Here is a 27,171-nt window from a genome sequence, read left to right as displayed (position 1 = left end):
ATAATTACAGGTTATATACAGTATTTATACTCCTCATTTTAGAATAATGATGCAAAAAATAAATCAACCAGTTTTTTTTACACCTGAAAAGAGACCACAAACTTTGAAAATTATTGCCATCAGCTTTTGCAGGTGTCAAATGAAAGAGAAAATGTAAGTTTCTGCAGATGCGAGGAGTGGTCAGCAGAGTCCAACAGGATGCATAGGACTTTCCACACCCTTGGAGCAGCTGCCTGCTGCTTGCTGCCTTACTGTTGATTCATAGTAACACCTTTGGTCGTACTGACCACAAAAAGCACAAACGATTCATGAAACACTTTATTCTACACCATTTTAAGCTTTTTATATCCACCCCACACCAACAACCAATTGAGAATGACCAATTAGTCTAACAAGAATTACTTTTTACAATTTGTCTTACTGGTAAATTATGGAGATGGTGAAAAAGATAATGGACTCAATGTCCTGTTATCTCTTAAAGATACTGGAAATGATCCTGAATTGTTTGTTATGTCCATCAGGTGACCTGCTTTTGATTGGTAGGGTAAAATGTCAGGTAAAGGTGCGCGTACAGCAGCTCATTTTCAGTTAATTATCTGAACCTCTAGTAGCAGAGAACCTTATTTTCAGTTAAGTGAGTGAAACAAGATCCAAACTATAAATATGTTAAATAAATATACACTTTTTGAAAATTATTGTATTTAGCATTTATTTAAAAATGTATAAAAAACACAAACACAAAAACAACAGCAGTAAAAAAAAAAAAAAAAAGGAAAACATGACAAGAGATTTTAACAAAGCTACATTTCATTTTCTTCACATGATTAGAAGCTGAAATGTATTTGGACCTGCACATGTCAAAGGTCATTCATATGAACGGGCCAGTTTCTACTTTTCATTTTACTAATCCTTTAGAGACCAGTCATTCTTTCAAACAGGCCGGAAAACTTGTTTGGAAACTCATTGACATCTTTGAGAATCACCACAGCGCACACACCGTCATCCCCCTGTGCCAACGTCCTTCCCACTTAAGCATATCTCTGTCTTTCATAATCAGAAAACAGTCTGGTATACACTGAAACAAAGGTGTCTGTCAGCCTTTTCATCGGCCCAGACAACATTATTTAATTAAACAGTAGAATACCCAGGAAGCAAACACAACCCAGTGGCTGGCCCAGTTCAGTTCAGACCACCTCTGGATGGTGTGGATGGCTGTGAAATCCTGAAAACAATAACAAACATGGACGCTGTTAGTCCCTGCACAGCCCAGGGAATCATACACAAGGTACACATGTGCATTAGGAATTTGCATGCTGTCAGCTAAATGTCCACATGCAACCAGAAAAGGTCAAAGGGTAATTCCTTCTCAAATTAAAATGGCCCTGCTACTCAACTTTCTCCAATGTGCATAAAAAAATATCCTTGGTTTGAACAAATAAATGGTAAATGGACTTATGGCTCTTATATAGCGCTTTTCTATTCTGAGCAATCATAGCACTTTACATTCACCCATTCAGAAATTGTCACTATAGTTGTCTTTTGCAATGTGAAGTTTATTATGAGCATTAGTTGGCTTTAATTTTTTCCCATATTTTAACTAGCCAATACTAGAGATGGACCGATCCGATATTACGTATCGGTATCAGTCCGATACTGACGTAAATTACTGGATCGGATATTGGAAAGAAATAAAAAAATGTAATCCGATCCATTAAATATAAAAAAGCACCTCACAAAACTTGCGACACGGTGTAACTCGGCTCATAACCGTAGCACGTCGGAGCAGTGTGCTCACATGATAGAGCGGCTGTGTGTATTTATAGCCTCGCTACCAAACCAGCATTTCATCTCCGAGGAAGTGATCCCAGAGAGAAGTAAAGCAAGTGTGTAAGTTCATCTCTGAATGTTTGTAAGGCATTCCCACTTAAGCTTAACAACCAATACCTGGAGCGAGTGCCCCTTCTTGCTGCTATTTCAATCGTGAAACTGCTTAATGATCGGCTTTTCTGTCGGGAATCTGTGTCTCTTGTTTGTTTTTGGCCCACTTTGCACCAGAAAGAGGAAACCAGCGGCTGAATAACAGCAGCACGTTTAACCTTGATAAGCTGTTGTTAGAATTTATTTAATGTTACTTTCTACACCAGGATCTTTTTCTACACAGTTGATGGCTGGTAACTGTCCAGGGGCGGATCTAGCAAAGTTTAGCCAGGGGGGCCGATAGGGCATGAACAGGGAAAATGGGGGCACAAAGACATACTTTTCTTTCTTATTCTCATTTAAAATGTCTAGCTTTTAATAAATAATTATCTGAATCTTACACCCAAAGTTTTAATCTTATGTAAAATATATAGAAGTCCATTACTGTATATAGTAACTGTTAAGTCTAATATACCCTAGTAAACTATAGTACTTTTTCCTTTGGGAAGATGCCATCTGTGCAGTCTACAGTTCTGTTGAAGGAAGATGTTGAATCTATTTAATTATTCTTGAAAAATTATTAATTTCTGTGCATTTTTTTTTCCCACACTGCATCAAATTAAAGTTGATTAAGTCGATTAAGCATCACGAAGTGGAGGTTGGGGGGTGGTTCCCTATTATTATTTTTTTTGCTGGGAGTTTGCAACCCTATTAGTTAGGTTGCTTAAGTTAGGTTGCTTAAGATTTCTGCTAAGTACTCTTTAAAATACCAGAATAGCCTGAAAATTGTTTGATTGACCATGGTTTAAAAACTTTTTAAAAATATATATAATGTATGAAAACTTGACTGCAATCATGTTCAACCATTCACCAGATTTTAAGGAAAATCAGAGTTGGTTGAATGAAAAATATTCTAAAAAAATGTGCTGATTTGAGACACAATTTTCACCACAGAATTCAGTTTAAAGCAATCAGACCATTAAAAATAATGAATGTTCTGCAAACAATTACAATTATGAGAAATATTCAGTGAGAATATTCAGTGTTATTATTGTATGAAAGCTGTCACTTGCTTTATTTCCAAACTGAGACTGGGTATAAATTTGCACTCTGTCATAATATCTTCAACATATACAGGTGGGGTTGGCCCTCATGGTGCTCTTACCTCTTCTACCTCCTGTTCATCAACTCCTGGGTCAAACATGGAGCCTAGGTAAGTGAGATGGAAGATGGCCAGCAAGCTGAAAACCAGGTTCAGCAATATCACCCAATAATCCTATAGACCGCAGAGGAGAGAATAAAAGACAAAAGAAAAAATAGAGACAAAAGTTGCATGTTCTCTGTCAATCTACTCAATATTAAGAAATAACAACTTGCTAACAATGACTGTTAGTGTTCTATTCTATGGTTTTTTATGCATCTTTGCTTTGACTACATTGACAGGATGGAATCGTTCTCATGATAAAAAAAATGGTGCCAATCAGATGTTTTTCAGGTGTTTTTTAATGGATCAAAATGTGATGGTGCCTTTCTGTTTTCATGGTTTGGGGCGGAGCCTCCACTGTGTTTCACAGCTGACCTCCTTCCTACATACTGATCACTATTTGAACCAAAAATGTCACATTTGGATTCATCCATTCATCAGTCCTGTTACCACTAATTTTCAGTTTAGTTCTTATGTAACTGTAATCCACGGGCTTTTCATCTCATTCCCTGGCTGCCTCAGTTTCACTGGGACCATGTCCTGAATGGACACACTGCACATAATGCTGAGACGTGGCAAGCTAACAACAGCAAACAGTTTTTTGAAACAGACGTTTGGACTAGAAAGGTTGAAGACTCAAAATAATATAAGTACAAAAGTTCTAGAGTCACATGATTGAGAGTAGCTTGTGCAGACTTAGTGGAGGGCTGTGTGCAGGAATGTGGGCGTGAACCAGGGCAAGGTCAAATAACAGTAAGTTCTCACAAACAGTTGCTGCCTGGATATGAAACTAGATGACGGGAAATGAAACAGCTAGTGTGTGAGAAGAAAATATTGAGACAGGCAGGTGAAGCACCCAAAATGCAGGAGGAGGAAAGCGACAAGAGGTTGGGACCAACTTGTGTGCCAACCAGGGAGAGCTAAGTCTAGACCAGGGCCCTCCCCAATGGTTTTCTGACCACTCAGAAAGCTGATTTTTTAATATTTAAGTTTGTGTACGGCTAAGTTAGCGCACTCTTCCAGAAGTCGGCTACAGCTAACTGCTTGCAGACTGTGAACTGAAGAGATCCATGTACATGTATGGTTTTGAACTGCTTGAGGCAATAAATCTATTGAATTTGAATTGGACTGGTGCTCTCTTTATCTTTATCTCTCTTTATCCTCGAGAAAAAGAACGTGCAACACAGGCTGCTAGTGACATTGAATTTACATGCAAGACACAACTTAAAATGAGTCTTCTGTTATGTGGTTCATCTTTTGATTTTGTTGTCTGTTTGTGCTTGAGTGATTCATTAGTCAGTTTCAAATGGCCTAATGACCAAAAAAAAAGAAAAAGGATTATTTGGAGTTATTCAGTTACTTTATTGCCCTGTTTATCTTTGTTGTTCTGTGTTGTTTAGCTGTGCAGCACTTTGAAGTCACCTTTTTACACTGCACATTTAAACACAACACAGGTTAACCAAACTTTGGCTCTGCATCTATGTCTGTCTGTTTGTGTCTCTGTGTGTGTCTGTGTGTGTGTTTTGTTTTTCACTGTCTCCATCTGTTAGCTGAGTAGGGATGAAGCTGTACCTTTTTGTGCTGATGGGTGCAGTCAGAGGCACAAGGCCTAGACAGGATACAGGCACTGAAGATAGAAGCAAGCCTCTTTCTCAGAACTGAGGATGACAAAAATAATCAGTTACATTAAATTAAAAAACTTTAAACATGAAAATGTAAAAAAGGAAAATAGGAGGGGTCCACAAATCTGACTTTCTACCACTAAATGAACACAATAGAGCGACACGACGAGTGCTCCAATTACAGAAAACAAAGCAAAAGAAAAATCAAACATTCCCTCAAACAGCCTTTGGATCACAGCTGTCCCCTGCAACATGCAGATTCCCGGACTACTCTGGATGAGTAAAGACAGATAAACAACTAAATTCACACGAGCTTGTTCCTCAATGTGGATCATTATCTGTCGTTTGGATATACTGAGAAAGCAATGTTAATCAAGACCAAATCATATGCAAAGCATTCTGTAATTTATTCAACCTCCTAAAAACACAGCATAAACTGCAGTATAACTAATGCATGTAGGCCAAGTAGAAGGTTCCACTTCACTCAGAAGTCCATACAGCATGTCAGTGTATCCATCCAAACAAAGGTACACTAAAAACACAAATGCATTCTGTTTGGCCAAAGACTAATGACACTGAGTACGGAAGGTGCAGGATAATAGTTCACATACAGGATAAAAGACATGTTATCCCCTCATGTGGTTAGTTTTCCGAAGTGGAAACACCTGTGCGGTACAGATAGAGGGGGGACTCACAGCTGTCGACGACTTTGCCACAAGTTTTAGTCATGGTCATTATGCATATGAAACACAAGACTTTAGATTACGTGTAAGAAATGCACTGATGCTAAGAACTTTTCTGTAATTAACAGAACATAGCACAGTCTGTGCCCTGTTTATTTAATTCTGTGTAACGTTTCAATATGAAATCAATAATATTTGTTTGTTTTTTTCATCTTTCTTTGAAGAGATCAACTGAATTTACAGAGATCAAAGTCAGTGTCCAGTTTGCACGACAGTGCAATAAAAACATTTTTGTCACTAAAATCTAAGAATGACTGTGACAGATAATTGAGGCAGAACTTTTCAGCCCTGTTGACGATCCTTAATAGAAATCTATTAAGCAGTTCTTCAGTGTTTGTGTGTGACCTGGGTCACAACAGATCACATCATGTGTCACTTGTTCCACTTTCACCAGCGAATCACTCTTCTGTGTGAGCACAGAGTTATCCATACCGTGTTCAACATATGTGATGAATCCAAGTGAAAGCAGAACAGCTCCCAGGTGGAAACTGAGACCCTGGAGAAGATAATACAATTAGGTTAAGCAGTAAACTACGTACAACTAGTGGAACAGAATGGTGTGTATGTGTAAGTTTGGTGATGGAGTTTTTATTATGAATGAATGATGTATTTTTATGAATTATTATGTCTATTTTTTATGCTAAAGGACAACAGATGGAAATTAGCCCTTGGCTATAATCTGGTATGTTTACATTCATGTAATTTTTTTTTTTACATTTATGTTCATTAACATGCACTGTCCTAAATAAAATAAATAAATAAAATAAATAAATGTTTGGGGTCCACTTGGGGTACCTGTGGTCATTTTTGACAAAGACTTCTATCACCAGTATTTCAACTTTCAGAAAATCATTTTAAACAAATACCGTCATATACCAAACACCTCAGTGAAATGTCATAAGGTGGACACTGCCCAAGCCTAGTGACCTGGTTGTTCAGTGAAATCTCACACACAGTGGGTAATAGTGTATGTATTATTGTAGGGTCTGCCTTATAATATAAAGCACCTTGAGGCAACTGTTGTTGTGATTTGGTGCTATATAAATAAAACTGAATTGAATTAACAGTGAAGTTTAAGCATGGATTTAGTATACTGTATAGACTCTGGATACAAGTGTTGAAGTGTGCATCATCTTACTAACATGCAGTAAGGCGCTGGCTGTGTATGTCACCAGGATAGCTGGAAAAGTTCCCAATTTCATGGCGTTTTTAAAGACATCTGAAAAAGATGGAGAACAAACCACAATGAACTCACTGAAAACAACATTATGACAACATGGTGCTCATACAAGATCACCTGCTGCTCCCTTTACGGCTCATCAGAACGGATCATCTGCTCAAACGATCTCTATCGTCATCCTCCTCTGTCATACCAGCCCTCTGCATGTCCTCCTACACGATCCACGAATCTTCTCTAAGGTCTTCCTCTTTTCCTTCTGTCTGGCAGCTCCACCACCACCATCATCATCATCATGATCATTTCTTTAACGTATCCACTCGCCCTCTGAACAGGCACTTCCATCTTCAATTCATGAAACACTCCTGACAATCATCTTCATCCACTCCTCCTCCGCTTTGAACGGTTGATCCCAGAATATTAAACTCCTCCACCTTCACTACCTTTGCTCCTTGCACGTTCCAATTTCCATTTCTCTCCCTCTAATTCACACGTGTTTTCTTGCTTCTGTTGACTCCCCTCTTCTCTCCAGCACATACCTCCCTTTGCACGCTACTCTGACTACAGATCAGTGTTATCTGCAAACGTCATATCCCCACAGACTCCTGCCTGGGCTCATCTGTCAGCCTGTCCATCACCACTGCAAATAAGAAAGGGCTCAGAGCAGATCCCTGACATAATTGCAGCACCACCTTGACTCCATCTGTCACTACTGCACACCCACACATGTCCAGGACCACCCTCACATACTTTTCTATCACTCCTGACTTCCTCATACAATACCACAGTGCCTCCTTTGGTACAACATGATCTGTGTTCTCTGTACTTCTCCAGTGACACTCTGCTTTATGCCTCTGTAGATACTCTGCACATCACTCATGTTCTTGAACATAATTTCTCAGGTATCCTCTCACTCTCTAAGATTGTGTTTAACAGTCTCCACTATGGGGCTGCCACAAACGATTATTTTGATAGTCGACTAGTCACCGATTATTTTTGCGATTAGTCAACTAATCATATCATGTATCCGCTTATTGCACCAGCATGCATCTGCTCTTATATGACTATCATTAGCTTACAGCTTTAAGTGTTTAAGGTGCGTGCTAACTAAAAATAATGACAAGATGGTAGTTTATTAAATTTTAATGAAATTTGCAGATTGTTTCAGTGGAGTTTAATTAACTCAGCGGTCTGCTCCTTGCTTTCTAAAATATAACAGGACACCGGAGTATATTCTCGAGCATCTCACACCTCTGATAATCAGTTATCTGCTTGACGTTTATTCAGCTGTGTAAAAACTATAACTTTAATCTCAGCCAAACAGATTTACTCAGGAACAAATAAAATACTGAATATAAGTGACTTATATATCATGTTTAACCTGAGTAGCGAAAAACGGCGGTGGGTTTGAAAACGATTTGCCGGGAGTCCGGTGTTCTCAGCGGCTCTAGTGAGCCTTGAACCCCGGCTAGCTATCGAGCTGGTGGGTAACAGACGTCTCCGAAAACGTCGGAGCGCTTTTGAAAATATGATAAACTGAGCAGATATTTTAAGTTTACACAGATAAATTCTCGCCTGAAAATATGTTAAACATTTATTTTGTGACCCAGAAAGAATAATAAGAGTAATATTAAAACTGCTGCTGCCATCTTCTGTTTCAGTCCGTTATTACACTCTTAAATCCTACTACTTATTCCTGCGTCTTTTGGGATCTTACAAAGCTTCAAACGAGGCGTCGACTATTAAATCAGTCGTCGACGATTTTGATAGTCGACTAACCGTGGCAGCCCTACTCCACTATCTCTTAGACATCGCCATACCTCCACAGGTATGTTGTCTGTATTACTGTAGGGTCTTTACCTTACAGTATACAGTGCGCTGAGGTGACTGTTGTTGTGAGCTGGTGCTATGTAAATTGAATTGAACTGAACTGAATCTGGACCAACCACCTTTGCAGTTTTCATGCTCACGAGCTCAATCTCTCTGCCAATCCACAGGTTCTTTTCTCTTTCCTTAGTGTTGAGCCTCATATTCAACCCTCCAGAAACCTTTTCCACATCAGGGCTCTAGAGTCTGACCAAATTTTTCGATGGTGCCACTAAAAAAATCTTAGGTCACACTGGTCTAGCTGTTCGAGTGGGGGGGAAAGTCTCCGCAACCCTGAAAGTCTCCCTGTGGTCAACAACAGACACACATTATGCCCCTATCGTGGTATAAACCAATCAGAGATAGTCAGGGGCGGGACCTCTCTGATTGGCCTTGGTCCAGATATTCCTGTAGTACTTTGTGTGTAAGTTCGAAAGTGCAGGTGCCAGGTGGATAGAGAGAGGTGAGTAGCTTGAATAAAGCGATAACAATTCATTAAATCTGAATCGACTTTTAAATATAAATGTATTTTGCCAGAAACGCCAGAATCTCAGGTTAAAGCTCACAAAAGTATTTCAACAACCGCCAAACAGCAAATGAGAGCAGGTACACAGATTTCACACAATGACATAAACACAGAGCGGACCCGACGCATCAGAATCAGCTTTGTCTTTCTGGGCTTTCTCACCCAACGGCCTGTACACGGACACGCCCTCGGGGCTGAAAGCCGACAGCTCACAGATTCTGATATGTCCCGCTTTGTGTTTACGTCTTTTTTGTGCTAGATTCTGAGCTGCAGGTTTTATCTCTCTCCAACCAAAATTCACTGAACCAGCAGCAAAAGAATATCCAAACTATGCTTCACATTTCATAAATGTCGTCATTAATCTTCTCTTACTTTTGCTGTTTTGCTTCCACCACGATAAAAATCAAACTTCATGCACAGCTCTCTCTCTCTCTCTCTCTCTCTCTCAGTGTACTTCAAGAACAGTTTCCCATCTCAAATCTCTGTTTTCTGCATTATTCATTCGCTTAGTACCCATCAGTGCACCGTTGTTTACAGCACTGTCGGCCGCTGTCTTCTTCCTTTTTTTTTTTTTTACTTTTAACTTGGAACTTTTAACTTAATTTTTTAACAAAATTGAATTGTATCAAATCGGGACCTCGTGAATCGTAATCGAATGGATTATAGAAATCAGTGACGATACCCAGCCCTAGTGAGCAGCCTAGGCCTGACAGAAGTGGATGTAGCTGTGGGTAATGAGAAAAGATAATAAGAACTATTGATAACTTTTTTGTTAAGGCCTAATTCGTCTGAAATTCATAGCCAGTGCTCTGACACGGAGCCATGAACGCTGAACAAGCACAGTGTATCCAAAAACACGATAAACGCACGGCCCAAGTGTCCCCTCTACCCACTGCTGCAGGCAGCAGCAAAACAGGTCATCAGAGGGGGCCGATGTGATAATTAAATTTAACATTGCCTACAATATCACCAAAGAGTGCCAACGCACTTTAAGCACAAGCACTTTTTCAGTAACTTATCTTTCTTGTAGAAATGTGCTCCAAATAAAGAACTTTGTATTGACAAGATTGTTAATTAATCATTTACAAATCAATATTGTCTGTATGGACAGCAATTTCCCCCCCAAAAGTGCACATGTAAAACTGCTGTGTTAAGCGATGCGGTTGAAAAATTTGGGTGCGCCTAACTTTTTTGTGCTGGTGGGCATCAAGGTGCACCAGTGCAACCGTGGCAAAAAGTTAGTCTAGAGCCCTGCACCTCTTTTTACTGTACGCTACTCCTGTATATTGTATTCATGTCATTTTTTCTTTGCCAGCTTCTTTAAATACTCTTCTTTCTCATTCCAGCACAAAGTCTCCTTGTCTACTTCCCAGAGGTTCCATCAAAAACCTCCTCTGCAGTTTCCCTCAGGACTCCAGCTGTACTTTCCTAGTCATCTGTAACTCTTCACTAACACTCAGAGCCTGTCTTAATCCTCTTAAACCTAGCCAAGGAGTTAACAGAAACCCAGAGAGATATATTAAGAATAATATGTTGTTACTAAAACCTCTAAATGTTCATCACTCAGTAACAGTGTTAGTTGTTGTCCCTGCAGTAAGAGGCAGGCCTGTGTTCACTGAGCCTGTGAACAACTCCAGTAAGGTTCAAGTTACACCTTTTAATAAAAGCTAGAGTTAAGCTAACTAAGATCTTGTTTGCTGTTATTTCTGTTAATTAGATATTGTATCTTTCAAAGAAATTAAAAGACAAACATTGATTTTATATATATATAGAAACAAATGTAACAATTGACAATACTCTCAGTACTTGTTTATGGTGCCTCTAGTCCATAGGTGTCAAACTCTGGCCCGCGGGCCAAATTTGGCCCGCAGCCTAATTACATTTGGCCCATGAAGCCATACCAAATTACTATTAGAGCTGGCCTACTGGTATTATACAGTTAATATATATATATTGTTTAGTATTAAGCTTTGCTTGTTCCATATTCAGTTTTTCAGCAAAACTTGTTTGAGTCCATAAGAAAAGATTCATTCTTATATCTAGAGGAAGATTTTTTTTTCAATAAATATTAGCGTTAGCCCGCGACTTTGTTCCAGTTTTGAATTTTGGCCCACTGTGTATTTGAGTTTGACACCCCTGCTCTAGTCGCCAAAGATGGTTCACATTCTACAGTTCTTTCATTGCTGCAATTCCCTTTCAGTGTGTACACGCTAGAAAAGCCGTCTGCTTCTGCTTCTGCTTCTGTCGGTTCAACAAATTTTGGCATCCTTAAATTCGACACTCTGGAAAGTTTAACAGACAGAGAAGATTGAGACTTACAGGTTTTAAGCCAGCGAGACATGGGGATGTTCCAGCATGTAACCACCATCACCATGGAGCGAGGGATTTCCACACTGAGAGGCTTCACCACTTTCATATCCCTGCACAGCACGCACGCACACACGCACACACACACAACTTGTTTTTTTCCACTTTTTAAAAAAATTTTGAATCACAGTCAGATTTCTAATGTGAATCTTCTTGGACTGGCACCGAGTCAGTCTCCGGCAGCATGTCATTCTTTGTGTTGCTACTAGCCTGCCTTGTTATTCCCAGTTGCTTTGTGCAAGACTTTTCTTCCCTTCTTCAGGAATCTTTGTTTGTCCGCTCCAGCTAGAATTGTCTTAGCAACGTTTGGTTCAAGCAATCTGGGGCATTTTGCTGTGCAGAGCCTGTTGCACTATACTGCTATCATATAATAAGCTAGATTGGAAGCCTGCCATTACACCCAATGATGCTCTTCAATTCTGCCTTGTTTTACAGTAGATTATTCTAGAGGGTTGAAAAACTTGACTGTTGATTAAACAGTTTCCAGGATGAAGAGAGCAGAGCAGCTGATAGCAGATCAGCTAATCGCAGATCAGCTAATCTTACCATCTTGTGTTGTCTTTATCTTCAGTGAATCCTCCTCCGGCCAGCATGCTGGTGCCTTCGCTCAAGTGACCCACAAAGTAGTTACTGAAGTGGAAGGACACTGCATTCTCGTAAGCATGCAGCCACCTATGCAACACACCACAATCAAGTCACATACACACATCATCATTAAATAATCTCTGGCTGGCACACGACAAATAATTACAGCAATTCACGTTAAAGCCAAATAACTCGAGCAATCAGACTTCTAGTGCTAGTTCTCACCCAGCAAGTTATTCATTTCCATAAAACGTCAGAGGTGGACTGATTTCTGACTGGACTACTCATCTGCTGATCTCATATTGCTTCCTCTTACGACACTATGATTGATACACCGACGTCATTTTTTTTCTTCAAGCATGCAGATAATCTAAACAACTCGTACACCTGAGTCACTGTATGTAAGAGCTCCTTATCAAAGCAATGGGAATAAGACAAACCGGAATTAGCCAGCTGCACAAACAGATATGCAAAAATGTTTTGGATAACAGTGTATTCAGTTCATAACTGTAAAAAAGAAAGACTAGCAATGGAGCACAAATAAAATAAAAACAGTATTAAAATAGAATAAAACATAATTATTTAATCCATAGTCTAATCATTTAAGGTTTAGATCATAAATGGGGTTAAAAGTCATACATCACGGATCACATAACAATTACAAATACAGACACACATATCTATCGAGTGTCACAGGATTGTTCTCATGACCAAGATGTTATGATATTTTGACTTACTGTGTGACATTTGTTCCCGTTTATAATCTAAACCCTCTAAGATTAGACTCCTCAGTAAACACTAAACTGGCTGTCTTCTCATCAGAGCTCCTCATCACATTCTGTCCGATATTTTCCTGGGAAAGTATCCCTACTTTGCACCATTCTGTTGATTAATCGGCCCTATTGAGTTTAATATAAGAAACGGTGCATCATTTTTTCCCTTTTTATTTTCACAGCTGCCAAATTTCATCTGTCTCTGTTAAACACTTCTATTACATTTGATATGAGTATGATATGCTTGTGTGTCATGCCTTCATTTCGGTGTCTGAAATCACCAGAAGGAAGACTCTCAAGTCATACTAATTAAAACCAGTGCAGATGCATATTAGCTTCTAATCTTCTGTATAACAAACTGAAGATATACTGTTATGTGTGTGAGAAGACAAAGACTACAGTGCCAATTTCAAGAAGTGAGAAAAGTATGACACTACACTATGATACCATCATCAGAACATGACTAAATAGTTTCTATACTTGGGAATTTGAACAAATGTTAATACTTGGGGCAAAGCCTTACCTTTCTCAAATGTATCTTGGAAGCAGAGAAAGAAAGACAGACAGTATAGTGTCAAAGCAGTGTAGTGGAACAGTGCTCTGGGTGTAAAAAGAGCAACGATTGAATTAAAATCTCTTACTTCTTTGTGACAGAGTTTCCATGGATCGGGATGAACCACGGGAAAAGGTATGGGGCAATACAGGTGGAGATTAGCAAACAGATCTGACTCTTCACTAGACTGCCGCTAGAGGTATGCAGCCACAACCAGCTCTGAAACCCAAATCCATCATTACCATCACAGTGCCATACAGGACTAGAAAGCATGCAGATTAAGGTAGAACTGGCAGTTACTCACAAGTTTTGTGCCTTCAATAACATTCTTATAACTGGAGAAGCTGATCCAAGGGCCAAAGACGGCAGTACCCACAAAGAAAATATAGCCCAGGAACTCAGTTGGCGAGGGCAGGCTGCTCAGTGCACCTCTGTCCAAGTCAAAGGCCACAGAAATGGCCTTCATGGCCACCACCATCTGAGAGCCTCAAAGAGACACAAAAATAAAGTAATTTGTTACCATTACAGGATACTACATTCACATTTTATGAGGAATCACTTCCTCATAGAAGTCACTATTATAAGCTAACATAGTCTGAATATAATCTTATTAAGAGTAAAAGGTGTCTGCTGTGAGGCTTGATCTATACATTACAGATGTACATATATATGACCAATATACTATAGTTCACAATGGTCATTTTTTCAGTCTATGAGCTGCATCATATATGTGCTATCAAGTCTTTCTAACATGTTGGACTGAGCTTTCATTTGCTGTATAGGTATTAGGGGCATGAATGCCATGGTAATTTATCAAACTGTTCTTTTTCCAAGGTACAGTCTAAAGCATACAACTTTAATTACTTTAAAAACAACAACTGAGTGCACAAGTTTTATTATGAATTAATCAGGATTTTCTCTAAGCTACACCAGGTTGAAAGTATACATACATCTGCACTAATACTTGGACCTCAACCAGATGCTTTTTGGTAGGCACCGCACCAATTTCTCTGTGGCTCACTGGAGTCCTAAAGCTTTAGACATGTAACCCTTTGCATACTGACTTTGTTTCTCAGCTGTTTCATTACATCGTAGCAGGAAATATTGCTTTTTGAGATCTTTTATCCTCCTTCACGTTTTCAGACAAGACCTATTTATTAAGTGACGTCTTGACTTAGCAGATGTGGCTGTAATCAGACATTCTGCATTTACTCAGGCTTTGTCTAATATTAAAAATGTGTTTGATGATATGAAACCTAGGGAAAAATGTTTTCACAGCATTTAGCCTGTATCCATTTTAAACCCTGTGTGGACTAGAGGAAGTCATACTTATCCCCCAAATTAAAGATCTATGCTATACAGATTCCAACCTGGAAAAGGGGGTTTAAAGAAATAATTTAAAGACATAAATTACAATGATACTCATGCCCATGATGACTGGGTGTAAATATAATAATAATAATAAGAAGAATATATTTAATTTGTTGCCATACAAGGTTGACGTACAGGGAACAAAAGATAAACAGTACAAAGGCTAAAATAAACCTTTAAATGTTTCTCCAAGACACAAAATGAAAATTGCAAAAAAAATTACAGAAGATTAACTAGGAACAAAAAAAAATTGATGTAATATTTACCTCTTATTTTGTGCCAGGTCACCGTGTCAATTAAATGCAACTCTCTAAAAAGAAGAGGCAGAAAAGTAACATGATAAGCCATCAATGCTACTCTAGAAGCTGGACAGTGCAGCACTAAAGGAAATGAATTACTAAATTATTATAGGAATTGCAGCTCCTAGATAGACATGTACAACTGCTCTATTTGTCTCTAAGTTTAGGCATGAGAACTCAGACTGCAACTGTACTTTTCATCATTGACAACTGCTTTAAATAATGATGGTGTATTAAAAACCAAGACTATATTAAGACTATATTTAGCTGGAACACATCCAGTTTACAAGGATATACTTATTAAAATGAAATAAAATCTCACCACAAGGAAAACTTTATCTGCTCTACAATGTTTCAACAGATAGGTCACTTATTACCTGTGTAGTGTTGTGATTTCTGTAATCGAATATTATGGTGAACAGTACTGAACACTGCACTGAGGTCTAAAAGGACAAGCACAGAGAGGAGTCCACTGTCACGGGCCATGAGAAGATCATTTGCAACCTTCACTAAAGCTGTTTCTGTGCTGTGGTGCATCGAAATGCTGAATTAAAGTCTTCATATAAATCATTCCTCTGCAGATGCTCTCTTAGCTGTTTGACAACTAACCTTTCAACAATGTTTTTAACTAAAGGGAAGGTTAACATGAAAACATTTCCAAACACACTGACCTCAGATGTTTGGTTTTAGCTGGACCCTAAGATAAGACACGGCCTAAGACTGCAAGACTCTTTCTTTTCACAACTCTACTGTAAGAGTGACGTTCACGTTAAGATTAGCTGCAGCTTCTTCTTTACAAAAAACAGCACTTGAGCCTTCTCAGCTGTCTGCTTGGTTCTCCTTTTATCGATAGCGAGTCTCCTGGTTTGCACACTTGTTGTAGGTGCACAGAGAAATATGGCTGCTGCAGAAACCAGATCTAGGTTGGTTGACTTGCCTGCACAGGAGTGCACTGTCTGAGTGCACACTTATTATATACAGGCAGGGGTGGGACTTTACTTTGATGGACAGACCATGCAGCCAATCACATTCAAAGACATTATGTGAAAGAAGGAAGGGGGCAGATGTTCAAAAGACAATAAGTGTGTTGGTACAGGCCAGGTACACAGAGAGATTTAAATGCAAGCGTGTTGAGAAAAAATGAAGAAACAAGTGAAAACGTAAACTCTGTATGCATCTGGATGCATTTCAGTGATAACCTCAAACCTGAGTGTAGAATTTATAAAATTAGGACCTAGCTGAAGTGATACCCACTTTTATTTTCAGCAATTTTCCATTATGAAGGACAAAAAGTTTCAAACTTGTAAAGGACTTAAACCTCATGTAAACCCAGTAGTAGTAGTAAATGTATAAAATGCGTAAATATAGTGTATAAAAGTAAAGTTTTATGAAAACAGAATAAAAAAACTTGCTACCTTGATAAAGACTAAATTCACAGTTCAGTATTGAATATTACATAAAATAAATTATATAAAAGTGTCTGCAGAAATATGTAGCACAGAGCCATGGCTCAGTGTCTACGTGTCTAAATGAATGTGTGCATGATGCCATTAAAATTCTTAACTTGGTTGATCTGCTGCTCACCACAAACAAGCAGATATTTTTGACTTTTAACTGTATTTTCACAAGTTTCACAGCGTTTCCTACTGACTTGTTATAATTGCTGGCGGTGTCTTGTAAATAGTGTTGGACGTAATCCCATTTTTCAGTAATGCATAGGGATGGAAATAGATGAAAAAAAAATTAGCAATTCCAGTTCCATAATCACTTATCGATTCTCACTGACTCTGTTTTGAGAGTAACTACCATTACGAAGCATCAATAAAAAAGACATTTGTGCAAACTAATTGCACAGCTGTAGGTCAAAAAAAAAAAAGGTTACTCAAAAAACTAATTATTTCACATATTAAATAGAACACTTTTATTAAAAGCTTTACTGCAGAACAATCAGTGGTGGATGGAGCAGCTACAAAGTTTGTTTTTCCTTCACGTCAGAGTTTGTTAATCAGGTGCTTGGATGAAGGACTCCCGATAGTGTTTCCCAGTAAAGGTTTTAATGGTGATCACAGGAACAGCACTGCTGTTTTGGATTAGAAACACGTTTTGTTTCACTCAACCTGAGCTCAGTAACGGCTCCGTCTCTTTGCTCTTCGTGGTGTGTAAACAGACTCCGGCTCCATGTTTAACTGTGCCAGGAACGTCATCACTGCTACTGTTATGTTATCAGTCTGTTTGCCGAAAACTGCGGGCTGTGTGGGCTCAATGTTGTTATACTTTTTGTTCACACGCTGCTCCTAAATACATTTCCATTGCAGGTCTATTTTTAGTTGCTAATGTGGGTGAAACACTCGTGTTTACATTGTTAAAGACATCGGCGCTACAGAGCCGTGCATTACACAAAGGAAAGAATTTGTGTCGAGAATTTTTTTTTATCAAAGTGCACCCAGGACAGAAGCAACACATTATGCTGCTAAAACACCTTCAGCTCTTTGCAAGCATCTGCACAAACAGCATGGGTAGCTGAGGAATAGAGCAGGTGATCTACTAATTGGAAGGTTGGTGGTTCCATCCCTGCTCCAGTCTGCATGCCAAAAGATAAGACACTAACCCTCTCCAATGCTACTTACGCGTAGAAAAATCTTGTATAAAGTGTAGAGGTAGAGTAGAAAAGCAGTCCATTTATCATGCTAACACAACCTAGCCAAGAACCCAGAGTGATGTTCAAGCTGAGTGAATGCCAACCCCAGCCCAGCCAGCCATGAACTTCACCAGGTAACAAACTGATGATCAGTCAGGTTGCAATCTCTGTTTCTACTGGCTCATTTTTCTAAAGTAGCATCACCGTGCCGATCACTTTAAAATCTTTCGGTGCTGTTGGCTTCCTGTTCATACCCAAATACTGTATCCTCATTAGGATATGGATTTGTGTTTGTGTGGGTTTGTAGCCCAAGGTGTATACAGTTACATGGTAATTATGCCCATATGGAAAGGATATATATAAATCTTATAAAGTTTGTATCTGTCTTGTGTGAAACTTGTATGAAAAGCATACAAGAGTGAAAACAGATATAAGATCCCTTGAAAAAGTATATAAATGAAACTTGTATGTTTTGGATACTTATTAAAACAATATATGAAAGTAATGAGAAAGTGGCCACTTTCATGAGTAAATCATATAAGCCTTATATGATTCACTATATGAAGTAAGCCACATCTTATGCAAGTCTTTTATAAGTTTTTTCTATTTCTTTTCCATATGGGTGTGACATGTGTTTCAGGTCATTCTAAAGAGAATTGAGAAATCAATGTAACAAGTAGTGTAGCAAATTACTTTCTCCAACAAGTAACATACTGTATTACTTTTAAGAACACACTGAGCTCCACATATCAGTTCTTACATTTAAAGTGGGAATGCTCTCCAACCATTCAGAGAGTAATTCAGTTCATCCATCCATCCATCCATCCATTCGCTTCCGCTTATCCTTTTCAGGGTCGCGGGGGGCGCTGGAGCCTATCCCAGCTGTCATAGGGCGAAAGGCGGGGTACACCCTGGACAGGTCGCCAGTCTGTCGCAGGGCTAACACACAGGGACAGACAACCATTCACACTCACATTCACACCTAGTGACAATTTGGATTAATCAATTAACCTATCCCCACAAGCTGCATGTCTTTGGACGGTGGGAGGAAGCCGGAGTACCCGGAGGGAACCCACGCAAACACGGGGAGAACATGCAAACTCCACACAGAAAGACCCCGGCCTGATGTTGGAATTGAACTCAGGACCTTCTTGCTGTGAGGCAACAGTGCTAACCACCGTGCCACCGTAATTCAGTTCAATTCAATGTAATTCAATTCTATTTAAAATGTCAATAAAGGGCTATTCTGTTCATACAGCGTCAAATCACAACAACAGTTGCCTCAAGGACCTGAACTTGCATACAGTGGCTTGCAAAAGTATTCGGCCCCCTTAAACTTTTCCACTTTTTGTCACAAACATGAATCAATTTTATTGGAATTCCACGTGAAAGACCAACACAAAGTGGTGTACACATGAGAAGTGGAACGAAAATCATACATGATTTCAAACATTTTTTACAAATAAATAACTGCAAAGTGGAGTGTGCGTAATTATTCAGCCCCCTGAGTCAATACTTTGTAAAACCACCTTTTGCTGCAATTCCAGCTGCCAGTCTTTTAGGGTATGTCTCTACCAGCTTTGCACATCTAGAGACTGAAATCCTTGCCCATTCTTCTTTGCAAAACAGCTCCAGCTCAGTCAGATTAGATGGACAGTGTTTGTGAACAGCAGTTTTCAGATCTTGCCACAAATTCTTGATTGGATTTAGACACCAGACAGGTCAGGGATAAAGTTATTGAGAAATTTAAAGCAGTCTTAGGCTACAAAAAGATTTCCCAAGCCTTGAACATCCCACGGAGCACTGTTCAAGCGATCATTCAGAAATGGAAGGAGTATGGCACAACTGTAAACCTACCAAGATAAGGCCGTCCACCTAAACTCACAGGCCGAACAAGGAGAGCGCTGATCAGAAATGCAGCCAAGAGGCCCATGGTGACTCTGGACGAGCTGCAGAGATCTACAGCTCAGGTGGGGGAATCTGTCCATAGGACAGCTATTAGTCGTGCACTGCACAAAGTTGGCCTATATGGAAGAGTGGCAAGAAGAAAGCCATTGTTAACAGAAACCCATAAGAAGTCCCGTTTGCAGTTTGCCACAAGCCATGTGGGGGACACAGCAAACATGTGGAAGAAGGTGCTCTGGTCAGATGAGACCAAAATGGAACTTTTTGGCCAAAATGCAAAACGCTATGTGTGGCAGAAAACTAACACTGCACATCACTCTGAACACACCATCCCCACTGTCAAATATGGTGGTGGCAGCATCATGCTCTGGGGGTGCTTCTCTTCAGCAGGGACAGGGAAGCTGGTCAGAGTTGATGGGAAGATGGATGGAGCCAAATACAGGGCAATCTTGGAAGAAAACCTCTTGGAGTCTAGAGACATACCCTAAAAGACTGGCAGCTGGAATTGCAGCAAAAGGTGGTTCTACAAAGTATTGACTCAGGGGGCTGAATAATTACGCACACCCCACTTTGCACTTATTTATTTGTAAAAAATGTTTGGAATCATGTATGATTTTCGTTCCACTTCTCACGTGTGCACCACTTTGTATTGTTCTTTCACGTGGAATTCCAATAAAATTGATTCATGTTTGTGACAAAAAGTGGAAAAGTTTAAGGGGGCCGAATACTTTTGCAAGCCACTGTACTTGCTTGTACGTTTCTGGGACAGGCATTTTGCTGATGAAATGCTGCTTTGGCAGCACATAGCGCAGCTCCATTAAGTTTTGTGAAGCATTTTTGCAATTTTTAATGCATCAGATTATCAGACATTTTTATTTCTTAGGCCAGGACAGGCTCAGTATTGGGCTTCTTGGCTAGGTTGTGTTAGCATGATGACACAACCTAGTATCAGTATTGGGATACTGTACATCCCTGGTCAGGATGAGATTCAGAGTGTGATTAAAACAATCAGTGGGATCATGTACACTTTGAGAGAGGCCAATCAACTCTAATAAAAAAAAAGTAACATGTTGCATTGACTTTCATTTTCAGCATCTACATGGATGCTAAAAAATGCCCACAATAATTATAAGAAATCTGAGTACAGGCTAGGAGGACCATAGATGACAACAAAATTGTTTTTTGACTTTTTGCATTAGAGTCAGGCTTTTAAAAAAAATCTAACTAAATCTAACTCTGCCTGGGTCTCTGATAAAGCCATCTTATAACATAACAGGGGGTAGCCATTATTTTGTACATAGTCTATCAGTGTTTAAGAGTATGGATTAAAAGCAGTTCATCTTGATAACATATGTCCCCTTATTGGTATGTGAAGTCAGAGGACACACAGGAAGAACACAGCAAGAAAACAATCACCTGGATTATTTTCAGACTATTACATGGAAAAGTTGAGAAAAAAAAAACATCTTCAACTGACTGAAATTCTGTACAGCTTGGGCCTGTTTATTTGGATTGAAACGGCTGTATTAGGCTCCATGTAAATGTAATTGCAGGCTCAGCCAGCACTGTGAGATAACAGCTACAATCTTCTTGCCTTCTAAAAAATGTTTCATTTCATGCTGTACCACATAGTTCTTTTATTATTACATAATCTTCTTCATTAGTGACATCTCACTGATGCTATTTATTTTGTTACAGAGCTTTGGGCCCCATTACAAAGTTGAAGGTTCAGTCAGGTTAAGGTCTGCATCACTTTGAGATCATTGTCCAACTTGAGCTGTCAGACAGACAGCCTAACATATGACTCTAGAATACTTGAGTGCTCATGTATTATGTTTGGTTTTCTCCAAATGTGACACTGTGCGTTGTGGCCAGACGTCTGCACTTTGGTCTCATCGGCCCAAAAGATGTTGTTGAAGTCTTGTGATTTGTTCAGATGCAATTGTACAATCCTAATCCATGCTGCAATGTTCTTTTTAGAGAGAAGAGGATTTTTTCCTGGCAAACCTTCCCAACAAGCCACACTTGTTCAGTATTTCTCTAATTGTACTGTCGAGAACTTTAACAGTTAAGGTGTTTGCACACCAAGTGTGATGAAAAAAAAAACCCTGTGAAATCCTGCAGTCCTGAACATGCAGCCTGCAGAGCAGCAGAGTCGTCTGCACTTCCTGAGCACTTTGGGCCTGAGCCTAACTGAATTTTGCTAGGACCGTCCACTCCTGGGAAGACTGTGACACTTGTTAAGAGCACTTGATTGGCATCAACTGACTTAACTTAATTACTATCTTATTTATAAATTTGTATGGAAGTTCTAACCCTTACTGCTTTCATACTAATTATGAGAACTCTGTTGATTTACTTCCAATCCCCTCTGTCTGCATAAAAGCAGTGTTGGAACACACTGTGGTACCATACCCTCATGAGCATCAGTTGAACAGTATTGTATTGCAGAAGGTAGTGTGATGGTGCAAGAATGGAGAGGAAAAAGGTGATTAACAATGGAAGAGAGACAGACCATCATAACACTGTCGGTCTGTCCTACAGAGAAACTGCAAAGAAAGTCAAGGTGTCAGTGAGTCCAGTTTGCTTCATCATCCAAAGGCTCAGAAACAAAGTCTGTAGACCCAAAGACACAACTGAATCAGAGGCCAAGTTACCAGCTGTGTGATAGGCGGCTGACAGGACAACAGCTTCAAGCAGCTTAATAGTGGTCGTAGTAAGAAAGTCTCAGTTTCAACTGTGAAGAGAAGACTTTGAGCTGCAGGTTTGACAGGACGAGTTGCAGCAAGAAAGCCAGACGTCAGAATAAGACAAAGAGGCTTGGCTGGGCCGTGAAACACCACCATTGGACTACTGAAGACTGGAAGAAGGTATTATGGACTGATGGATCAACATTTGAAATCCTCGGTTCATCACACAGGATCTTTGTGTGTGGCATCAACGGTCAAACATGGAGGAAGAAGTGTGATGGTCTGGGGCTGTTTTACTGGATCCAGGGCCAGTGACTGTACAGAGTGAGAGGCTCCCTGAACCAAAACCACAGCATTGTGCAGCACCATGCAGGACCCTCTGGTATGCACCTAGTTGGTTAGGGATTCATCCTACAGCAACATAAAGACCCAAAACATAGATCCAAGCTGTGCCAGAACTACCTCAGGAACAAAGAACAAGGTGGTGAGCTTGAAAACATGGAGTCCAGCACAGTCTCCAGACTTAAACCCCACCGGGCTGATTTGGGATGAACTGGACAGAAGAGTTTCCAGCTGTAATTGCGTTTTTGTATTATGCTTTCATTACAGAGTGCAATGAGACATTAAACAGCGTAATATTTAATAAAAAAAAAATTGGAAGAAATTAGTGTGTTCTAAAACTTTTGACTGGTATTGTATGTGACACTGGTTTGGAAGGTAAGCAAAACTCTTTGTTATAAAAAAGCTTTCAAAATAAGGAGCAGCCAACAAGTTACAGAGCGTTAGCCTCCAGAGGAGTGCCCTACTGTCTACTGCCAGCCTTTTCTCTGTGCAAATGTTTAGAAAACACTGAGGAGCAATTTTCCTGGTACAAAAGTGTTTTTGTCTGCGTTTCTCACCCTGTTAGGATATAGATAAGGACGACACCTGAGACGAAGAGGCCGTGGCTGCTCGAGTGTCGGCAGAGCAGCAGAATAAAGTAACAGAGAGCAGTGAGCAGCAGAATCCACTGCATGTGCTGCTCAAAGAACAGGAAGAGGCCAAACATCCCAGCCAGCGCTGACACTACATGTTTCACAGTAGACACCACACCTGAGGAAGCAAAGCAGGACGCACTTAGAAACGTAATCACAAGTAGCCTGTTGTTGTTGCAGACACTGCAGTGCATAATAAAGTTAAACATGGTCACACAAGGTTTTAATTTTTAATATTTTAAAATAATTTTTAATAGCTAGTCTGAGGCTCTAAACAAATCAAAACAGCAATAAGCTTATTTCTGACTAATGCTGAATATATATATGTATCATCTCACTCAATGTTTTTTCTTTATTTTTATTACTTTCGACATTGTAGATACAAACTGAAGACATCATATATATGAAGCAAGATATATGGAATTATGTAGCAAAAAAACCCCCTGATAAATAATTCTAAATATGTTTTATATCACAGATTCCTCAAAGTAGCCGCCCTTTGCTTTGTTGACAGTGCTGCAAACCCTCTGCCTTCTCTCAGTGAGCTTCATGATGTCGTCACCTGAAATGGTTTCACTTCACAGGTGTGCCTGTCAGGGTTCATTTGTTGCCTTCTTAATAAGGTTGGGACCATCAGTTGTGTTGTGCAGCAGTCAGGTTGGTACACAGCTGACAGCCCTATTTGACAACTGTTAGAATTCATATTATGGCAAGAACCAATCAGCTAAGTAAAGAGAAACAACAGCCCATCGTTACTTTAAGAACAGAAGGTCAGTCAGTCCAGAAAATTGCAAAAATGTTGATTGTGTCCCCAAGTGCAGTTGCAAAAACCACCAAAACTGGCTCACATGAGGACTGTCCCATGAAAGGAAGACCCAGAGTCCCCTCTGCCACTGAGGATAAATTCATCTGAGTCACCAGTCTCAGAAACCACAAGTTAACAGCAGCTCAGATTAGAGCCCAGATAAAATAAGGAGAGTGATGGAGTGCACCAGATGGCCTGACCTAAACCCAGTGGAGATGATTTGGGATAAGATGGGCCGCAGAGTGAAGGCAAAAGGACCAACAAGTGCTCAGCATCTCTGGGAAATCCTTCAAGACTGTTGTTAAACCATTTCAGGAGACGACCTCATGAAGCTCATGGAGAGAACGCCAAGAGTGTTCAAAGCAGTAATCAAAGCAAAGGGTGGCAAATATCGAGGAATCTAAAATATAAAACATGTTTTAAGTTATTTACACATGTGTTCATTCATAGTTTTGATGCCATCAGTGAGAATCTAAAATGTAAATAGTCATGAAAATAAAGAAAAAAACATTAAAAAGGAAGGCGTGTCAAACTTTTATATGCACACACACAGACACACACACACACACACACACACTCGTGTGAAATAAGTGACTATTCCCCTGTCATTACCCTTAACTGGTTTACTGTATTTACTTGTATGGATGAAGATGTTTACATTGGCACTTGTGTTTTTGTTCCTCCCAGTGTGTCAAAAAGGCTGGAATATTTAGAAAACTACTTGTCATATGATGATGACATTTTACAGAGAACATGTGAAACATACATGTCCAAACTTTAAACCATAACATTTTCAGCCAAATCACAGGTGGCTGAGCAGAAGATGTTCTGCAGCTCTGACTACCCATTTGCGTCCAGCGATAACTGTAATCAGCAGCTGGGACGTGTGCTCCTGTGCAGCGAGTGAAGCTCACCCAGTGTGAAACAGAGTCTGCAGAGCAGGCAGAGTAGCAACAGCCTCCACACCTGCTGGAGGCCTTGCTGGACAGTAATGAGACCGCAACTCTCAACCAGCTCCTGCCACACCTCCAACCTGCTGGGAATGTCCATCCTGCACACACAGACAGACACAACACAGCAATATCACAATATGTTCACAAAGGTCAAAGAGTCCGAGTGCTGTTTTCAGTGCTTGGCTGTAATGTTTCTGTAGGCTTTACACAAAAACTGCACATGCGCATTAACAAAATGGATGGATGGAGGAAAAAGTAGGTTTTTTGTTTGGTTGGTTTTTTTTTTAACATGATGACTTTTAATCTGATTAGGAAAACATTCTTTCTGTAAGATTAGTCTAATAAATTTGTTGGAGATGTTTCTGTCACTCCGGCCCCCTCCCACCGTCCAAAGACATGCAGTTTGTGGGGACAGGTTAATTGGATAATCCAAATTGCCACTAGGTGTGAATGTGAGTATGAATGGTTGTCTGTCCTTGTGTGTTAGCCCTGCGACAGACTGGCGACCTGTCCAGGGTGTACCCTGCCTCTCGCCCTATGACAGCTGGGATTGGCTCCAGCACCCCCCGCGAACCTGAAAAGGTTCGGATGGATGGATGGATTTTTCTGTCACTAAATTCGATATTTTTAATGTGGAGCCACCTCAAACAAGGAGAATGTTTGACTGCAGCAAATCTTCCCTAACCAAGCTTTAACAACATCAGGTGACATGGGCAAAGAAAATATTGGCTTGATAAGCCTAGACAGACTTTCTATTTTAGTTTGTAGGATTCGACCAAAAACAGTGATGTCTCTTTGCAACTGTTGGCATTTTTCTATATTATTCATAATATTCTTCTCCTTGGACACTGCTTTATCTTTAGAAATATCCCCAAATATTTCACTTACATTTTTAACCTTTACGTTATACAATGGCTGCAGAGTTAAGATTTCATCCATCCACCCATTCGCTTCCGCTTCTCCTTTTCAGGGTCCCGGGGGGCGCTGGAGCCTATTCCAGCTGTCATAGGGCGATAGACGGGGTACACCCTGGACAGGTCGCCAGTCTATCGCAGGGCTAAAACACAGAGACAGACAACCATTCGCACTCACATTCACTCCTGCATTTATCTATATTCAACTGTAACCCTAAAGCTTTAAAACAGTGTTTATAGTTCTTAATGATGCTGAAATTTGATTTGTTTTCTTTTTTAAAATAGTATCATCAGCCAACTGACTTCCCGTTACATTAATCGCGTCTACTTCGCTGTTTGCAATGAAAGTACATAACATCTAAAAAAAAAAAAAAAAAGAAATCTTCTTTCATTCAGTAAATCACTCCAGACAATCAGATCCTAAACGAGTCGTATGCTATTGTGTATTGTGTATGTCGTCCTCTCAACAAACCTGATTGATTCACAGATTTATTGATGAAAGAGCTCTTTTTAATCTGGCAGCAATCGATACGGCAAGAATTTGATAATCTGCGTTTAACAGTGTAATTGGCCTTTAATTATTTAAAAGGCCAGGTTTAGGAACTTCTCCAGGTTTATGAATTAAAGTAATCAGTCCTGGTTTCATTGGGCGCTTCTTTCTCTCTGCAAAAAGAAATATCTCCACACATTAAGCTTCTTAGATCTTTCCAAAGAAATCGATCAAAATGAGCCGTGAGCCCATCTGCACATGGAAAAGTATCTAAGACCATCTTGGAGTGAGAAAAAAGAAGTGAGTGAGCTTGATGGCTAAGAATGACACGATGGTTCTGACTTTATCATCCACGAAGGTTACTGACTACTGTGCTTTATGTGACAGTGATGACAATCGGCCGCACGCACTGCAGCCTCGCCGAAAGTTACTCCAAAGCGACCGTTTCATTACTGGATCATCCGAAGGTCCACGGAGACTGCACTAAGAAACTGGCCTACAGGAGCTAGCCGCACACGTCATCCAGCAACAACTAGCTTTCATGTTCACTTACCTCCGTTAGCTCTGCTGCACCAACCTTTCCCACACGTAACAACAATTTGAGGTGGCCTGCAGGTGGCGCTAGCTCTGCTAAATCAATTCCAGCAATCCGGTTCGGAAGGTCAGAGAGCGGGCTCACCTGAACTGTTGAAGCACAGCCAAAGACCCCAGATCCAGGTCCAACCAGCTGGCGCACGGAAACAGCTCCTCTACTCTTCTTCGTCTTCCACACTTTCCTACTCATTCCCGTCTTCCAAAC

The 27,171-nt window shown here is 40.0% G+C and overlaps 1 protein-coding gene across 4 annotated transcripts; it reads right to left on the bottom strand.

Moving 5' to 3' along the window:
• Positions 1-692: 692 nt before the first annotated feature.
• On the bottom strand, positions 693-27,171 carry LOC308406673 (protein-serine O-palmitoleoyltransferase porcupine-like). Of its 4 annotated transcripts, none has more exons than XM_080897821.1 (14): positions 27,052-27,150; positions 25,857-26,025; positions 24,930-25,066; positions 23,136-23,328; positions 14,971-15,014; positions 13,638-13,819; positions 13,422-13,552; positions 11,969-12,094; positions 11,375-11,475; positions 6,629-6,705; positions 5,919-5,982; positions 4,694-4,779; positions 3,083-3,193; positions 693-1,222 (listed from the first exon to the last, which is right to left on the bottom strand). In XM_080897821.1, coding segments are annotated over exons 2-14 (1,356 nt in total). In that variant the 5' UTR covers positions 25,859-26,025; positions 27,052-27,150; the 3' UTR covers positions 693-1,120. The 4 variants fall into 4 exon arrangements, with proteins under 4 accessions (XP_080753947.1, XP_080753946.1, XP_080753949.1 ...); XM_080897820.1 differs by having other exon boundaries at positions 26,926-27,111; XM_080897823.1 differs by lacking the exon at positions 25,857-26,025 and having other exon boundaries at positions 27,052-27,171.

The sequence above is a fragment of the Rhamphochromis sp. 'chilingali' genome, assembly GCF_963969265.1.
Source record: "Rhamphochromis sp. 'chilingali' genome assembly, chromosome: 12".
NCBI lineage: Eukaryota > Metazoa > Chordata > Actinopteri > Cichliformes > Cichlidae > Rhamphochromis > Rhamphochromis sp. 'chilingali'.
The sequence above is the reverse complement of the archived record's forward strand: the minus strand, read 5'-3'. Positions and strand labels throughout refer to the sequence as shown.